The following is a 17,152-nucleotide window of genomic DNA, read 5'->3' as shown; positions in this document are numbered from 1 at the left end:
TCCTGTCTCAGTTCTGGGGCTCTGCTGGAGCCCAAGTGTGATGGTCTCCAGTCACACACTGGCCCCCTGCTCGCAGGCTCACCCAGCCAGGGGCCTGTTGATCACCTCAGGTCCTGAATTTCCAGTTTACTGGAAGTTACATGTCCTCAGGCCTCTGCAGCTTGCAGGGGGCGCTGCCCAGACAGTGCTGGCCCATCCCAGGAGCTCCAAGACTCAATCTGGGAGAGGACCTGTACACCAGAGCAGTTCCAGTACCAGCTCCATCACTTCTCTGATCAAGGGCCTTGGTGAATCTGCAGACACTTTGGATCCCATTCTCCAAAAATGCACACACACACAATGTTTTTGATACTTTTATGAATTCTTGGACCCCAGGCTAAAAATCTTAATTCCTCCCCCACCCACCCCCTCCCCCGCCGGGGAGGGGAGAGGGGGAAGGCAGGCCAACAAGCTCCCCACCTGGCCAGGGAAGTGTAGGCAGTGCCATCCTCCTGACCTTATTTGTTGGATTGCTTCCTCTTTCTGTGCCCTCCCCAGCTTTTTTTTTCTTTTTTTGTTGGCTGTGCTGAGTCTTCATTGCTGCTTGGGCTTTTGGGGGGGCTACTCTCTGCTTGTGGTGTGTGGGCTTCCCTTGTTGCAGAGCACAGGCTCTAGGGAGGCGTGCAAGCTTCAATAGTTTCGGTTCCCAGGTTCTCGAGCACAGGCTCAGTAGTTGTGGTACACTGGGCTTAGTTGCTCTGTGGCATGTGGCATCTTCCCGGATCAAGGATCAAACCCGTGTCTCCTTCATTGGCAGGTGGATTCTTTACTACTGAACCACCAGGGAAGCCCACCTGTCATCTTTGCTATCCAGTTTTCCCCACTTCTAGGAGCTCCATCTTCTCTCCCCGCATGTAGACTAGAGTAAGACTCCTCAGACACAGGAATGCACGGTGACTCAGACTTTAATGGAAGTGTTCATTTCAGCGCCACAGAGGTGCTGGCAGCTGTGAAACATGGCACGGGTGCAGCTGGAGGAAGAACGGGGAAGCTAGGGCTGGGGGGAGAGGGACAGGGGACAAGTCCCCAGGCGCACAGCCCCACCTCTGGCCCAGGAGCCGTCACTGAGGCCCCTTTCTGCTGCCCTTCCAGTTCCAGCAGGACCCCCACCCCAGGCCATCTCAGAACCTACAGTCACGTGAAATACAGACACATGGTCCCCACTCCAGTCAGGCCAGTTTTCAGGCCCCGGAGTAATGGCGAAGTGATTGATTAACAAGATGAATGAAAAATAAATAAATGAATAAATAATACAGTGGAGCCTTAGACCAGGCCTGAGCAGGCAGCCAGCCCTCCCCAGTACTCACACTCAGCACTGCCCAGTTCCTGCTTCATATGCAGCCTGGAAACACGTGGACTCAGCGCAAAGCACACACGACACACGGCCCCTCTACACACCTCGACAACCAACCCAGACGCTCCACAGGGACCCCAATGGGTCTTCTGCGGATGCCCTTACGGTCCTCAGTCCATGGCCAGTTTTCAAGGACAGAGAAGAGGAAGGAGGGAGAAGCGGAGAGCGCGGAACCCAGAGGGTGGGAGCGCAGAGACGGCAAGGCTAGACCAGCCAAGGCGCAGCGCGGAGGGTGAGCCGGTGTCAGGGTGGAAATTTCGAGCAGGACCGGAAAGAAGAGGATCCAGGAAGAGGACGGAGTGAGGGGGTTCCAGGTCTCCAGGCAGGGAGGAACTCACAGCACACTGGGGTTGCGGAAGTTATGTCCCGCGAAGCGAGCTTCATCCCCTAGTTCTTCTTCGATTCTGAGAGAGACGAGTCAGAAAGGAAACGGCCAAGCAGAAGGACCCTGCTTCTCTTCCCAGGAGTTCCCCCACTACATCCTCCAAGCCCCTTGCACCACGTGCTCCTGGGGCCTGGCCTGAGTGAGGGCATTCCCTGGCTTTCCATGGGTCATCAATCAGGCCATCATTCAAAACTAAATACTTTCTGGATATCTACTGTCCTCCAGGCCCTGGGCACTGGAGACAAAATGGTGGACACACATAGCTTGTAACCCTTGGAGCCCTGGGTTTCCATTCCCTGGGCTCCCTTACCTCATGAGCTGGTTGTACTTAGCCAGACGCTCAGAACGGCACGGGGCGCCAGTCTTGATCTGAAATATCCCAAAAGACAAACAGCTCAGTGGCCACCCTTTCACCCCATGAAGAACTTACACTCCCTCGAAATTGCCATGGTGCCCACAAACACCTGGAAGGAGAGCGACCTGAGCCTAGAACCCCCCAATTGCACAACGGGCTCCCTGGGCTCACCTGGCCTGTGCACAGCCCCACCACCAGGTCAGCGATGAACGTGTCCTCAGTCTCTCCGGAGCGGTGACTCACCATGACCCCCCAGCCGTTCTCCTGGGCCAGCTTGCACCTGCATTTGGTGCAGCAGCAGTGAAGCCCAGCCCACATGCTCTCCCCAGCCCTGACATTGATCAAGAAACACCTGGAGGGAAGCTGTCCAGGAGGGGGAAAGAGAATCGGGGGGCATGGAGGGAGGAGAACCAGAAGAGCCATGAAGGTGACTCAGGGCTCCCTGCCTCCTTCTGCACTTGTGGGCAAGGCTGGGCTGGGGCACTGGCAGGAGGCGTCCTGCAGAAACGGGTTGAGTGGGGGAGGGCCCAGAGGCACTCACGCTTGGATGGCTTCAGTGACCGAACCGATCTGGTTGACCTTCAGCAGCAGACAGTTGCAGGCCTTCTCCTCCACCGCCCGCTCGATTCGCTTGGGGTTGGTCACTGTCAGGTCATCACCCACAATCTGGATCCCCACGTTGGCTGTGAACTTGGACCAGGCGGCCCAATCGTCCTGGTCAAAGGGGTCCTCAATGGAGACCACTGTTGGGAGAACGGTGAGGGGGCTCTGCATCAGGCGAGAACGCCCCGCTTAGAGTCCTTGCATGGACAGATCAGATTCCCTGGCCAATTCAGCCTCCTCCCCTCTGAAATAAGCCTCCCCTGACCCATTCTTTTTATTTAATATTTTTTATAATTAAATTTATTTATTTTTAATTGAAGGATAGCTCAAACAATGAAGAATCTGCCTGCAATGCAGAAGACCCAGGCTCCATCCCTGGGTCAGGAAGATCCCCTGGAGAAGGAAATGGCACCCACTCCAGTATTCTTGCTGGAGAATTACATGGAGGAGCCTGGCGGGCTGCAGTTCATGGGGTCACAGAGTTCGACACAACTGAAGGACTAATACACACTGCTCTATAATATTGTATTGGTTTCTGCCAAACATCAACATGAATCAGCCATAGGTATACCTACGCCCCCTCCCTCTTGAACCTCCCTCCCACCTTCCTCCCCATCCCACCCCTTAATATTTCATTTACATTTATTTTTTATTCATTTGGCTGCGCTAGGTCTTGGTTGGGCCCCCTGCATTGGGAACACCTCGTCTTAGCCAGTGGATCACTAGGGAAGTTCCCCCTGACTCATTCTTATCTTGATTTTTTCACAAAACCTTTCAAAGAAAACAAGGGTTCAGAAACTTTCTCACAACCTTTCTTTGCATTTTCCTATTTTCTACCAGGAAACCCTCCTCATGGCTATTGGAAACCTTTCATTCTGCAGTTTATGCCTATTTTCTCTTGCTGTGTCTCAGGAAATGGAAACCAACTGCTTCCATTCCAGGGATAAGAGTCACTGGGAGGCCTGCGAAAGGTACTTCAGCTCCTCCTCACCCATACAACAGCCCAGCCCCGTTCAGCATCAGTTTTGTTTTCTTTCTTTTTTTTTTTGCTGAGCTGGTGACTTGTGGGATCTTAGTTCCTGAACCAGGGGTTGAACCCGTGCCCTAGGTAGTGAAAGCACAGAGCCCTAACCACTGGGCAACCAGGGAATTCCCCAGCATCCGGTTTATCAACTGAACACCCTGAACTGCGATGCTTCCAGTCTTAGCCTCTCACTGCGCCTCTGCTGTGCTGTGTTTAGTTGCTCAGTCGTATCTGACTCTTTGTGACCCCAAGGACTGCAGCCCCCCAGGTTCCTCTGTCCCTGGAATTCTCCACGCAAGAATACTGGGGTGGGTGGCCACGTTCTCCTCCAGGGGATCTTCCCAATCCAGGGATCGGACCCAGGTCTCCCACATTGCAGGCAGATTCTTTACCGACTGAGCCACCAGGGAAGCCTTACTGTGCCCCGGTCCTTCCAAACCCGCCCCATGACCCCAGCAGCTTCAGAGATGGTGACCTTAATCAGGATCCAAAGCAGTTGGAACAGATTCATCACGGGTTCCTGCCCATTCACAGGACACCCAAAGCCCAGCCTCTGCAGGAGACCCCTTCACCCCATCCCTGGTTCTCAGGCACTTCTCAGGACATCTCTACCTAGCATCTGGGTCAGCATTCACCAGGTCCAGAGTTGCCCCCAAGACACCCCCGCCTGCCGCCTGCCCTCCCCCGGCCACAGCCCTTGCTCTCACCAGGATAGTCCCTGACAAAGTCCTGGTAGAGGGCCCCCAGCTGGTCCCCGGTGATGTATCGGGAAGGATCAGCGGGAGACTTGAAATCCAAGTCATATTTGCCATCGCGGTAAAACTCCGAGGCGGCAACATCCATGCCAATGACAATCTTCTCTGTGTAGCCAGCCTTGTCAATGGCTTCCTTCACCAGTTCCAAGGCTGGGGATGGAATACAGTGAGGTCATCAGCAGGAAGGGTGGCCAAGGAGGAATGAGAGGAAGAAAGTAATTCAGAGCAGAGGTGGAGGGCTGTTGCTGGGGAGAGTTCTGCTTAAGGTTGTTTTGGGGTTATTCCCAGGACTGCGATAAGCAGGCCACCTTCGAGGAAGGCAGGGGAATGGAATTCTGTTAATAACAGTTTGTTGTTTTCATTTATTGAGGGCTAACTATGTCACCTCAGCACTTTACACCTATGATCTAACTTAATCCTCACAATAATGCTAAGAGGTAGACACTGTTGTTATTCTTGTTTTACAGATAAGAAAGACAAGCACAGAGACTGTTCAGTGAGCAAGATCACCAGCCAGTAACTCTTCAAGTCAAAGTTCACATCCAGGCAATTTGGCCCCCAAAAGTTAACTCTCAGCCACTACCTGCCTGTATAGTTTCTCTTCACGCTAAGGTTTCTGCCAGGGCAGGGAAAAAAATTAGGGATCCTAGAGGCCTAAGAGGTTGGGGTGGAGATGGGATAGATTTAGAGTTCGGGGTATCTCATCAAACTAGAATCCATGGTGAGAATGGATCCCACGGGTCACGTGGACCACCTCCCCAAATCCTTTAGGGCTCCGTGGGAACTTGCAGATACTGACACATCTGGCTGGACAGGTAAAGGTGGTCCTCTTAGGCCTGCACATGAATTTGTGAGGCCCTCTGGTACCCACTCCGAGGACTGGGACCTCGTAGCTCAAGGACACTCACGCAGCCTCCTGGGGACCCAGTGAAGCATGTGGCCCTTCCTGATGTCCCGGAATGGAGCAAGACCGAGCTGGAAGTAGGGTCTTGGTCTCACCCTCACTGTTCTCCAGGATGTTGGGGGCAAAGCCACCTTCATCCCCCACGTTGGTGGCATCCTTGCCGTATTTGTCCTTGATGACGCCCTTGAGTGTGTGGTAGACCTCCGCCCCAAGTCGCATGGCATCCCGGAAGCTCTCGGCCCCCACCGGGAGGATCATGAACTCCTGCATGGCCAGCTTGTTCCCAGCGTGAGAGCCACCGTTGATCACATTGAAGGCCTGGGAGCCACGGGAGGACAGAAAAAGTCACAGAGCTCTTCCCTCTCCACCCCCAGGAGTGCCAACCAAGGGCCCAAACTTCCCCCAGCTTCCAGACTCAGAACCCTCCATCCCATGGCCCCTGTCCTCTCCCTAGAGCTGCCCCAATCACTCTTCTCCCATCAGTCTCCCAAGGCTTCATGCTTCCTCCCCACCCACCCCTGGAAGAGGCACGGTGCTCACCGGCACAGGCAGGATGAGGTCTGAGTTCCCGGCCAGCTGGGCAATGTGTCGGTAAAGAGGCAGTTCCTGCTCGGCAGCCCCTGCCTTACACACGGCCAGGGACACACCCAGGATGGCATTGGCCCCAAACTTGGCTGAGAGATTATAGAGGAAGGCACTGATCAAACATGTCCTCTTCCCCTTCCAGCCCTCACCTATTTTTTTTTTAATAGCTGGCATTTATTGAAGGCTAACGATGTCACCTAAACACTTTACACGTGTGACCCCCCCAATCCAGCAACACCTCATCCATCCTATCCTGCAAATAGCAGGGGGCGGGGTGTGATCAGAAAGGGCAGTGAGCTTCACTTCTTGCAAACATCCCTGAGACCACAGACTCTCTGCCACCAACTCCCCCCTCCTTATGCTGCAGAGTTCTCCCTTCTGTCTCATGTCACTCCCTCCCACTGGAGGAGGCTACGAGAAGGGCTAGTCCTCAGCTGTCCTTCCTTCCTTCATTTCTCAGTCTGTTCCACGTGCCCCGCCCCCGGCCCCCCACACGCCCACTGTCTCCCAGCCCCTGCTTACACTTGTTCTCAGTCCCATCCAAGTCCAACATCAGGTTGTCCAGCTTCTCTTGCTCCACCACAGACACACCCTGATAGCAGAGGCCCCATCACCGGGAGCCGGGATGGAGGCTGGACCTTAAGACACCTAAGACAGGCACCCCTCCCCCATCCACACACAGGCTCACGTCCACCAGGGTTCCCCCAGGTTCCTCTGATAGTGGCCTGTCTGAATTAGGGGACTCAGCCCCCGTAACAACGGGGCCCCCTTCCCTCAGTAACCATGACTCCCCAGAGGTGGCCCTTTCTCCCTCCTCTTCCCCCTCCCCTAATCCAGGGCTCCCTCCAGGACCCTGTCCCCACCCCCAGCAAAGAGCAGGCCTCACTGAGCTGATGAGGGCCGGGGCAATGGTGGTGTTGATGTGTTCCACCGCCTTCAGGACACCTGGGGAGAGGCGGAGAGGTCAGGCCAGGAGGGACCAGGTAGGGGAAGGCATGCAGGAAGAGGGCTGGGGATGGGCATGTCCCTCCCCCCAGCGGAGGGACAGGGAACCCGGAAAAGACAAAAGGCCTCACCTTTGCCCAAGTAACGCTGTTTGTCCCCATCCCTTAGCTCCAGGGCCTCGTAGATACCGGTGGAAGCTCCACTGGGCACCGCAGCCCGGAAAAGACCTGGGAGGGGAAGGCCGCGGAAAGAGAATGGAGAGGATAGCACAGGGACCCGGGATTCCTTCAGCCTTGCAGCTCTGCACTCCTGTGGCACATCCAGCTTGCTCCCCACACTGCTTCACACACATACACACACACATACACACACACACACACACACACACAAGGCAGCAGATACACAAGCGGTGGCCTCCTCATCCACCCAGTTGAGGTCCCACACACACAAGGAGGATACCAGAGAAATGGAGCTTTGCAGGCAGCACACACAGTGCACACACACGGTACACACACACGGTGCACACACACACACAGTGCGCACACACAGAGCACACACACTAAACTAGCACACAGAGACTGGCCTATCACGGCACCCCTGGACAAGGAAGGTCTACTCCCCGACTGCAGGCTCCTGAGCCTGGCCCAGCAGGGCACCCCCACTGGGAATCCTCCCATTCCAGGCCGGTAGGTACACCCAGCCCCGGGGCTGTGGGAAGGTGCCCATTACCTTTGGCAGTGTGGAGATCCACCTCCACCGTGGGATTCCCACGGGAGTCCAGGATCTCCCGGGCCCAAATTTTCTCTATGGACATGATGCCTAGGATCTCCTTGGGTGGCAGGGAAGGAAGGAGAAAGATAAGAGGCTTAGAGGGGTGGAGCCTGAGATCAGTGGGAGGGGCCAGAGGCTGGGAGGCTGGGAGCGACAGGAAAGAGGTTACTGCAGTGGGTGGGGGGTTGGGAGGAGCTGGGTGCAGTCGCCGGCCGTAGAAGGGATCCCCCCGCCCGTAGGGAGAGGAGAAGGTCAATGCAGTGAGGAAGGGGAGGTCACTGCAGTGGGGGGCGGGGTACGATCAAACGACGAGATGGGAGGACACTGCAGGGAGGAGAGGAGGGGCGCGGCAGTGACTCCCTCGCCCCCTCAGCAGTTCGGCCGCCGGCTGGAGGGGTGCCCCCAGCTCTCCTCGGGGTGGTACGGCCGCCAGGCTTGCACTTCTCCTTTGGCGTCAAGAAGAGCACGGGTCGTCTGGGCAGCGGAGGGGGGCCTTTCCTCCAGAGCCCCCATCCCACCCAAGCTAACATCCCTCCCACCACTCCGAGGTCCCAATCTCCCTCCAAATGTGTGTCCCGCCTCTTCCCGAGAGATGGGAGACGAGTCCGGAGCGAGGATCCTCCGTCTTCGGGGTTGCCATGGGCAGGGAGAAGGAGGGGAGACGGTGGGGAGGGGCAAAGCTGGGCGGGTCCTCCCTCGGGCCCTGGACAGACTCTCCGCTCCAAGCACCCCTCCCCGTGCGGCGGAGAGCGGCGCGGTAACGGGAGAGGGCGATGCAGGGGAGGAGGGGCCGCGGGGGTCTCGAGGAAGTCTGGGGATGCTGAGAAAGGGTGAGGGAAGACATCTCCCCGATGCACGTCTACGGACGTGCCAGGGTAGAAACGCACAGTCCCGGGAGACCCCGAACGCTTATCTTCGACGGAACCGGAGGGGCAGAGGGATACAGGGAGGGGGCCCGCAAGGGTAGAGAAAGGCGCAGTCAGACACACGCAGGTGCGGAGAGGCCTGGCGCCCGAATGACCACGGGGCGACGGCCTCAGACCGAGAGCAGCGGCCCGGGGAGGCCGAGAAGGGAGGTGCCGGGGAGGCGCGGGTGGTGGAGCAGGTGCGCAGAGCGGCGGGGCGAGGGATGCGCGAGGCCCGGGGAGAGAAAGCGGGGGCGCAGCGGCGAGGGGAGGGGGCCGGAGGGGCTTCACCTCGGGGCTGCGGACCCAGCCGGTGGCGGTGGCGGCGGGGCTGGCAGTGGTGGTGGCAGCGGCGCAGAGAGAGCGGGAGTGGCGAAGGCGGCTGCTGCTCCCGGGCGGCGGGCGGCAGGCGGCGGCGGGCGGCGGGCGGCGGGGGGAGGCGCCGATAGGGCCGGGAGGGCGCATGTGACCCGGAGCCCCCGATGAGTCAGGAGCCGCCGGCGGAGGCGCACGCAGGAGCACGCATGGGGGGCCGATGGGATGGGGCGGGGAGGGCTAGAGGAGAGCAACGTGGGAGGGGCTGGGGACCACCCAGGACCTGGCCCCCCACCGCCCACGCGCGCTCAGACCCACACCCAGACCCCCCTGGAAAGTAACAGTCAGTCTCAAGCCAGTGATCAGCCAGGAAAGCCCACGAAGGACTCAAGGGTCTCACAAACCGAATCAGACACCAAAGTATCCCAATGTCTCTCTCTCTTTTTTTTTTCCCAACGTCTCTTTATTGGAAAGGCGAACTGTTCCTCACACCCATGCTACCGCCTCCACAGCTCCTCCGCAGATGCCTCACGCAGCACCTGGGGCCCATCCAGGCCTGGCTCCCTCCAGACCTGCCCTGGGGGCTGCTTGCCCCCTAGTCATCACTGCCCAGATGCCTGTGAGTAGCCTGGGCGGCACGCTGTGATGAATTCGCAGGTCTGGGACAAGAGTGGGCATCTTCTGTCTCTGGATGAGGGTGGGGTATAAGTGTGGGGCACCCCCTGACTGGGGTCTTCTCAGTTTTGGGGGCCAGCATCCCCCTGATCGCCTGGAGGAAGAAGGTAGAAGCTGAGCCTCTGGCCACCCGCACCCCCCTCCTCTGCCCCACTGAAGTGCCACCTGCCACCCTTCCCTGGGCTCACAGCCTCTGTCTCTTTCCGCCTCATTCTGCCCTCCTTCTGCCCCTGTCCTGGCATTTTTAGCCTCGGCTCTTTAGTGCAGGATTTTCCTCTCCCGCCTTCTTCCCTAGGCCCAGTCCTCAGGCCCTGCCTCCACCCCACCAAAGCCCCTGACCCAGCCTTTCCATCAGGTGTGGTTGCCCAGCCACACCCTCATCTCTGCCTGCCACACCATTCTTGGGGCTTACTCCTCGGGCTTTCTGATATATCACCTCTGCCTCTCAGCTCCTCCCAGGCCCTTCTGGTTCTTTCTTCTCCCCGTGAGACACCCGTGACTCCTAACCCAGGTGCCCCCAAGTCTTCTCCTTGCCCCTGACTTCCCCACCCACCTCCTCCCTACAGCAGCTCTTCAGCCAGTCTTCCTGCCTCCCCGCCCCCTTCCTTACTGTCTTTGGAGGCCAGGGGAACTGCTAGGTGGACGACTGGTCCAGTTCCGACTCAGGTTCTGCTTCAGGCTCCTGCTCCTGCTCCTCCCTCATCCTCTGCCGGATCTCCTCAGCCTCAGCCCGCTCCTCCTCCTCATAGAAGTCCTTGTCCAGGCGCTCCAGATGAGCAATCTGCACCAGGGCCTCCTGGCGGTAGTCGTTCTCATCGGTGCACGGGTTGTCCAGCAGCACCAAGGCTCTCAGCCTGGGCAGGTCCCGCAGCTTGGCGAGCTCCCCCAGGTCGGCCACCATGTTGCCCCTGCCGGTGCGGGCAGGAGGGGTTCACCAGGGAATGCGGGTGTCAGAGGCCAGCTGCCAGGCCTGGGGCCCGCGGGGGAATCTCCCACGGGACTCCGGTTCCTCTAGAAACATAGCCTCCATGGACTGGCTGGATTTGCTGCAGACAGAAGTGCTGGGCAACCCTGCTCCAATCAGTTCCACCCTGGGGAACCCTCAGGGCCATGGTCTATTCTGTAACGTGTCGTGTGTCTCCTTCTGGAACAGCAAAGCTAGGTCTCAACCCTGTCTTGTAGCTGGGGACAAGGGAGGAATCTCCCTTACAAGGACAGGCTTCTGTCTAACCAGAGAGATTAGACAGTGGGACCAGAGCCAGCAGAGACGGAACTGGACTCTAAGCTCATGGAGACGGTGCTATCTGGGTACTCCCTCAGGAAGAAGCCCAAAGAGTAAGCTCCCCCCAAAGCGCCTCATGGTACTGTGCATGCATGCGTTGCTCAGTTGCTTCAGCTATTCACCCCTCAGTGGTCCGCCATCCCTGTTTCAGCTACAGACATTTTCACGATAACCCTGAGGGGTAGGTCCTAACCTCAGCTTCATTTTATAGGAAACTCAAGTGTGTGTTAGTCACTCAGTTGTGTCTGACTCTTTGCGACCCCATGAACTGTAGCCCACCAGTCTCCTCTATCCATGGGATTTCCCAGGCACGAATACTGGAGTGGATTGCCATGCTCTTCTCCAGGGGATCTTCCCAACCCAGGTATCGAACCTGTGCAGATTCTTTACCACTGAGCCACTGGGGAAGCCCCCATTGTATGGTCCTCTGTGTTTATTTTCATGCTCTTGGCTCACAGCTTTGTGAAATCAGGCTCGAATGTTTCAGCCCTATCTCAAGGGAGGGGCTGAACCACGCATGGTGTTTCTCGTGGGGAGTGCAACATGCACTGCATGCTGGACTGTCCTTGTTTTCAGGTCTCTGGCCCCAGAGGCACCTCCCAGTCACTGAGACAAACCCTCCCTCCTACACTTACTTCCAAACACCCCTGGTTAATATCCACTGAGGAAGGTCCATTATCCCTATCTATACCATTAACTAGAGAAGGAAATGGCAACCCACTTCAGTATTCTTGCCTGGGAAATCCCATGGACAGAGGAGCCTAGCAAACTATAGTCCATGGGGTCTCAGCTGAACCAACTTAGCATGCATACCATTGACAGGAAAACAATACACCCTCCACTGTACCAGACCAAGGTGGCAGAGCTAAATCCAAGAGTGAGGGCAGGACTCTGGGCTTCAAGGTACAACCACCACTCCTTACTCGGAGACTCTCTTTCCATTGCCGTCCTCGAAGAGGATTTGGCCTTGGTGACTAAGCAGGCAATTTCCTTACATCTTTGCTTAAAGATACACACATAAAATCCCCCATCAGACAGGAGCTGCTGCAGGAAAGTCTCGCGTGATCTTTAGTGCCTTTCCATCTAGAGATTTTCTTCTAATGACTCCCCTTGCCTCATATCTGAGCACACCTTGTGTTTGAAATCAGTATGGGGCCATCCCTTACAGGGGAGACTCAGGAGAAGAGAGGCTGGAAATTGGAAGGGGAATTGGGGCCCAGGAGATGGAGAAGAGCAGTGGAAATTTATATGGGATGGAGCCAGACTGTGAGTCCCTTGAGAACAGGAACCATCTCTGATTCCTTCAGATGGTTCCCAGCACAGCACAAGGCCTGGCACATAGCGTGTTCTCAGTATGTGAGTGGAATGAATAGGATTCAGGAGTCTCAGGCTACAAAGGTTCCAGTGCTGCATGCAATTAGGACTGATGCAGAAGACAGTCAGGAAAGGAGGGGTGAGGACGGAGGATGAGGGGAGAATCTGTGAGTGGGCTGGAACTGGGGGACTGGGACCAGAGAGGAACACAGGGTCCAAGGTGGCTCCTGGTCAGGGGTAAGGGTGAGGTGGGCCTGGAGGGATGCATACCTTAGGTTGAGGTACTGCAATGATTTCATTTCCTTGGAGAAACCACTCAGAGTCTCAATCTGGTTGTCTCGAAGATGCAAGGTAGTGAGATTGCTTAGGTTCTCCAAGCCTTCCACCTTCTTCAACATGTTCTGGGCCTAGACCCAGGATACAGTAGATAGATGGGGAAAGGGGGTCGGGGGGAGAAGGAAGAGAAATCAGAAAGAGATGTGGCAGGGCTTCCCTGGTAGCTCAGTGGTAAAGAATCTGCCTGCCAGTGCAGGAGACATAGATCAGGGAAGACCCCACATGCCGCAGAGCAACTAAGCCCACCTACCACAGCTACTGAGTCTGTGCTCTAGAGCCTGGGACCCACGACTGAGCCCAGGCACCCGAGAGCCTGTGCTCCACGACAAGAGAAACCACCACAGTGAGAAGCCCTTGCACCACAACTAGAGAGTAGCCCCTGCTCGCCGCAACTGGAGTAAAGCAATGAAGACCCAGCACAGCCAATAATGAATTATATATATGTATGTGTATGTGTGTGCTAGTCACTCAGTTGTGTCTGACTCTTTGAGACCCCATGGACTGTAGCCCGCCTGGCTCCTCTGTCCATAGGGATTCTCCAGGCAAGAATACTGGAGTAGGTTGCCATGCCCTTCTTCAGGGTATCTTCCCCACCCAGGGATCAAACCCAGGTTTCCCACATTGCAGGCAGATTCTTTACTTAGATTTGCAAAAGAGCAAATCTAAGAGGAAGAGAGGGTGCGAAAGGGGAGCGGAGGTGAGTAGAGATCCATGTAGATAATAAAGAATCCAGGAGAAGCTTTCAACCAAGACAAAGATTAGCAGTAAACCCTACTATCCAGCCCACCACAGCCACCTCTGATTAAGGAGATGCTTCAACCCACCCCCACTACCCCCCAGCCCAAGAGCCTCACTGCTCCACCAAGGAGACATGGCCTCAGCAGCATCTTGGAATGAAGAATCTCAGGGGCCTAAAAGACTAGACACAGGACCTACCCTGGTGGTCCAATGGTTAAGACTTCCAGCGCAGGGAACATGGGTTCAAGCCCAGTTTGGGGAACTAAGATCCCACATGCCGCATGGCCCAGCCAAAAAAAAAAAAAAATTAAAAGACTAGACACCTACGTGGCCTCCTTAGCCTGATGTCTGTACCTCAGTTATGCACATGGTGTCCCAACCTATATCAAAGCAAACTGTCTCTATGTCATCCACACGCTGTGTATTATTAGCCCTGTTAGTTGGTAAACACGTTGTCTATTTGGATTTTGCATCCTCACAGCATTGAGCACCAAGCAAATGCTCAGTGTTTGGAAATAATGCCAATTATCATAAGGATGATGAAGTTAGTAGGTGAGTCCACTAGAAGCCAGGCTTCCCTGGTGACTCAGTGGTAAAGAATCCACCTGCAGTGCAAAAGAGGGTTTGATCCCTGGGTCGGGAAGGAGGACATATCCCCTGGAAGAGGATATGGCAACCCACTCCAATATTCTTACCTGGAAAATCCCATGAACAGAGAAGCCTGGGGGATTCCTCTGTCCATAGGATTGCAAGAGTCAGACACGACTTGGCGACTAAACCACCGTCTACTAGAAGCTGGCATCCTGGCCCCCAGGACAGTGCCCCCTTTTCAGCGCCCACCACCCTGTGACCCAGGATGCTACCAAGAAGAGGTTCTTCAGCTTAGGGAGGTTGATTCCCAGGGTGCTGTTCAGCTGGTTCCCCCGAAGCTCCAGCGTGTGCAGGCTGATCAGTTTTTGGGGATCCAAACCTGTCACCATGTGGATGCGGTTCCCTGAGGAGAAGGAGGGTGTTAAGGGTTCAGAGGGCCACCCCGAGTGTTCAGCAATAGCGCCTCTGCATCATCCTCTCTAATGCCAGGTGGATACCAGGAGGGCCAGCTCCAGATGTAACACCCGCGGGGCCTTGGGGCGATGGTCTGGTAGTCCAAGGGCGCAAGGGATGTGCCCACCTAAGTCTTTGAGGCATGAATGAGGGGTGCCCCACAATCCATGCAGCTAACTCCCTTTCCTCCTTCAAGTCTTCGCTCAGGTGTTAACTTCCCAATGACTTTTGTCCTAGCCAACCTGTTTGAAATCACCACCTCCTTCCACCCATTTCCTTTACCCCGATCTATTTTTTCATTTTACTTTTCTTTTTTTGTTCTGTTTTTTAGCGCTTATCTCCTTTTAACATGCTTTATAAAAATTTACTTATTTTTTGTGATCGTTGGGACTTCCCTGGTGGTTCAACGGTTAAGACTCCACACTTCTACTCAGGGGCACTGGTTTGATCCCTACTTGGGGAACTATGATCCTGAATGCTGCATGGCGCAGCCAAAAAATAAATAAAATTAAATATTGTGATCATTGATGATTGCCTGCCTTCCCTGACTAGAACGTAAGCTATACAAGAATAGGGAATTTCTTTGGTTCACTCCTACATCTCCAGCACATAGAACTGTCGTCGTGAACTGCCACGGGTGTCTGAAAGAATGAGTGAATGAATGTAGGCTGCTGTGTCGCACAGCCAAGGGCCATGCTGCCCACTGCTACTGGCCCCAGGTGAGGAAGGAATTGTGCGTGGCCCATCCTAAGTCCCCACCTTTGAGATCCAGGCTGGCCAGACGAGGATGAGAGATGCCCTCCGTGTCAGTGATCTGGTTGTAGGCAAAGCTGGCGATTTGCAGGTAGGGCAGTTCGTTCAGCCGGGCACTCCGCAGCTGGTTGCCATCGGCCTTGAGCCAGAGCAGGTGGGTGAGGTAATTGAGTGGGGACAAGTCTGTCAAGTGGTTTTCGGAAACATCCACGTAGCGCAGATGGATGTAGGAACGCAACAGCTGGATGTCTGTCAGATCCCTAGGAGGTGGTAGAGGCCAGGTCAGGGTTAAGAATCCAGCAAGGGCTGTCAGAGGTACTAAAGCAGAGGGCAGCGTGAAGATGGCTTAGAGCGGAGAGTGACTGACAGATGGATGAGTCTGGGAGGGGAAGGAGAAGGCAGGTGGGTTCTCAACAGTGAGCAGGACCTTATGTCTGTGAAGGGCTGAGAACCAGCACTCTGAAGGACAAGTAAGGGAGTCCATCTGGAATCTCCACCCAACCCTATCCCCTTACGGCCTCCAATGCCGCAGGCCAGCTCTGATGCAGGGGGTCACAGTGTCCTGAGAAGTAGACTCTATCCTTCCCCCTCCTAGCTGGCCCAGGATGACAGAGATCCAAACTCAGCCAAAACACCCAGGATGGAGGTTGAGAAAGGAGACTAGGTCCCACCACCTCGGCCCGCTTCTGGTCCCCCATAAACATACCTGTCTTTAATCTCCAGCTTGACATAAGCATGTGCCAGTCCATTACCCGTCTTGCAGAGCAGAGAAAGCCCTTCCTTCATCATGTCCTCTGTGAGGGGTGTGGATATCCACTGCAGGAGGAAGTGGACTCAGGCATGCCTTTCCAGCCCAACCCCAGCCCTTAACCCCAGACCCCTCCGCTTCCAAGTTCTCACATCCTCGGACTCTTCTCCCTCTTTCCTGTAGTCCTCCCACTCCTCCGTATCCTTCTCATCATCTTCCCTTTCCAGATCATCCTGGTCTGGCTCGAAGTCTTCCAGGTCATCTTCATCTGACATTTGTCTTCCCTGCTGAAGGCTCTGGAGTCAGAGCAGGCTGGGTCCCCACTCTGAGAGAGATGATCTCAGTCTTAGCCAATGCTCTCTCCCTCACCTCCATTAATGGGTACCCCTCCCATCACCCTATCACCCCCCAGATCTCCTGCCGGCCATGCTTCTTACCTCATCCCTGTGAACATCGCATTTTGACTCCCAACCTCCACTTCATACTTCCCACCAAGGATCCCTTCCCCTTGGATGCTTTCCCAGACCCCCCAGGACCTTTTCTGCCCTTCTCAGCCCTTCTCAGTGGCTCCAACTCCTCCAGCAGCTAGTTGTCCAGCTTCCTGGGCTCCCCTTTCGCCAGTTCTTCCCACTTCTGCCTGGAAGTTCTTCTCCAGAATCCCCTACAGACACCTCCCCTCCCTTTCCATCCCTGACCCCTGCTCCAGTCCTTTCTTCTAACTCTCCCATCCCACGTTTCCCTGTCCCCTCCTGGACACCAGCCGGTCACGCAGGCTCCAACCCTCCCACTCAATCCTCTTTGGCAGAAGGGACACAGACCCTGGTTCTGCTCAACCAGAAGCTGTCGTGGAGAGATCTGACCCCGAGAGAGAAGGGCTGTCTTGTAGAGGGCAAGGGAGAAGGAGGCGTTGTATACTGCTGTTATGGCAACGGGGTACCGGGCACTAGGCTCCCGCAGCTGGCAGCCGTTGAGGGGAGCTGCGAATAACCGAACTGAAAATCCGCCGCGAAGCCAGTAGGCCAGTAGTTGCCTGGTGACAAGCCCAGGTTTCTAGTCCTAGGAACCCGGATGGGGCGCGGTAATTGGCCCAGGGCTAAAAAGCCAGTGGGCGTGGCTTACTTAGTACACTGAGGGGAGGGGCAGAGGGCGGGGCTAGCCAGTAAGTCACCTGAGACCTTAAGGAATTAAGACTACCTCAAAGCAGGAGTACTGTGAATTCAAAAGCAACTCATTCCCTGAAGCAAAAGGTGGAGAAATACCAAGAGCTAGAAATACCAAGGTCTGGTTCCCCCACCTTCTCATAGGTCCCACCCATTGATTAT

At 55.7% G+C, this 17,152-nt stretch overlaps 2 protein-coding genes across 2 annotated transcripts; both read right to left on the bottom strand.

Annotated features, from left to right (window-relative positions):
* Nucleotides 1-926: 926 nt before the first annotated feature.
* ENO2 (enolase 2) lies at nt 927-9,131 on the bottom strand. The gene is made up of 12 exons (XM_043440139.1): nt 8,917-9,131; nt 7,679-7,778; nt 7,081-7,176; nt 6,891-6,949; nt 6,527-6,596; nt 5,960-6,093; nt 5,515-5,737; nt 4,468-4,665; nt 2,675-2,876; nt 2,305-2,413; nt 2,089-2,147; nt 927-1,797 (listed from the first exon to the last, which is right to left on the bottom strand). Exons 1-12 carry the CDS (start codon nt 9,088-9,090, stop codon nt 1,728-1,730), a joined length of 1,494 nt encoding a protein of 497 aa, XP_043296074.1. The 5' UTR covers nt 9,091-9,131; the 3' UTR covers nt 927-1,727.
* Nucleotides 9,132-9,256: 125 nt separating this feature from the next.
* On the bottom strand, nt 9,257-16,871 carry LRRC23 (leucine rich repeat containing 23). Its single transcript, XM_043440140.1, has 8 exons — nt 16,649-16,871; nt 15,983-16,155; nt 15,789-15,898; nt 15,089-15,342; nt 14,149-14,279; nt 12,482-12,618; nt 10,226-10,523; nt 9,257-9,709 (listed from the first exon to the last, which is right to left on the bottom strand). Exons 2-7 carry the CDS (start codon nt 16,103-16,105, stop codon nt 10,250-10,252), a joined length of 1,029 nt encoding a protein of 342 aa, XP_043296075.1. The 5' UTR covers nt 16,106-16,155; nt 16,649-16,871; the 3' UTR covers nt 9,257-9,709; nt 10,226-10,249.
* Between the last annotated feature and the right edge of the window lie 281 nt (nt 16,872-17,152).

The sequence above is a fragment of the Cervus canadensis genome, chromosome 21 (assembly GCF_019320065.1).
Source record: "Cervus canadensis isolate Bull #8, Minnesota chromosome 21, ASM1932006v1, whole genome shotgun sequence".
Lineage (NCBI taxonomy): Eukaryota > Metazoa > Chordata > Mammalia > Artiodactyla > Cervidae > Cervus > Cervus canadensis.
This window is presented reverse-complemented; position numbering and strand designations above follow the sequence as displayed.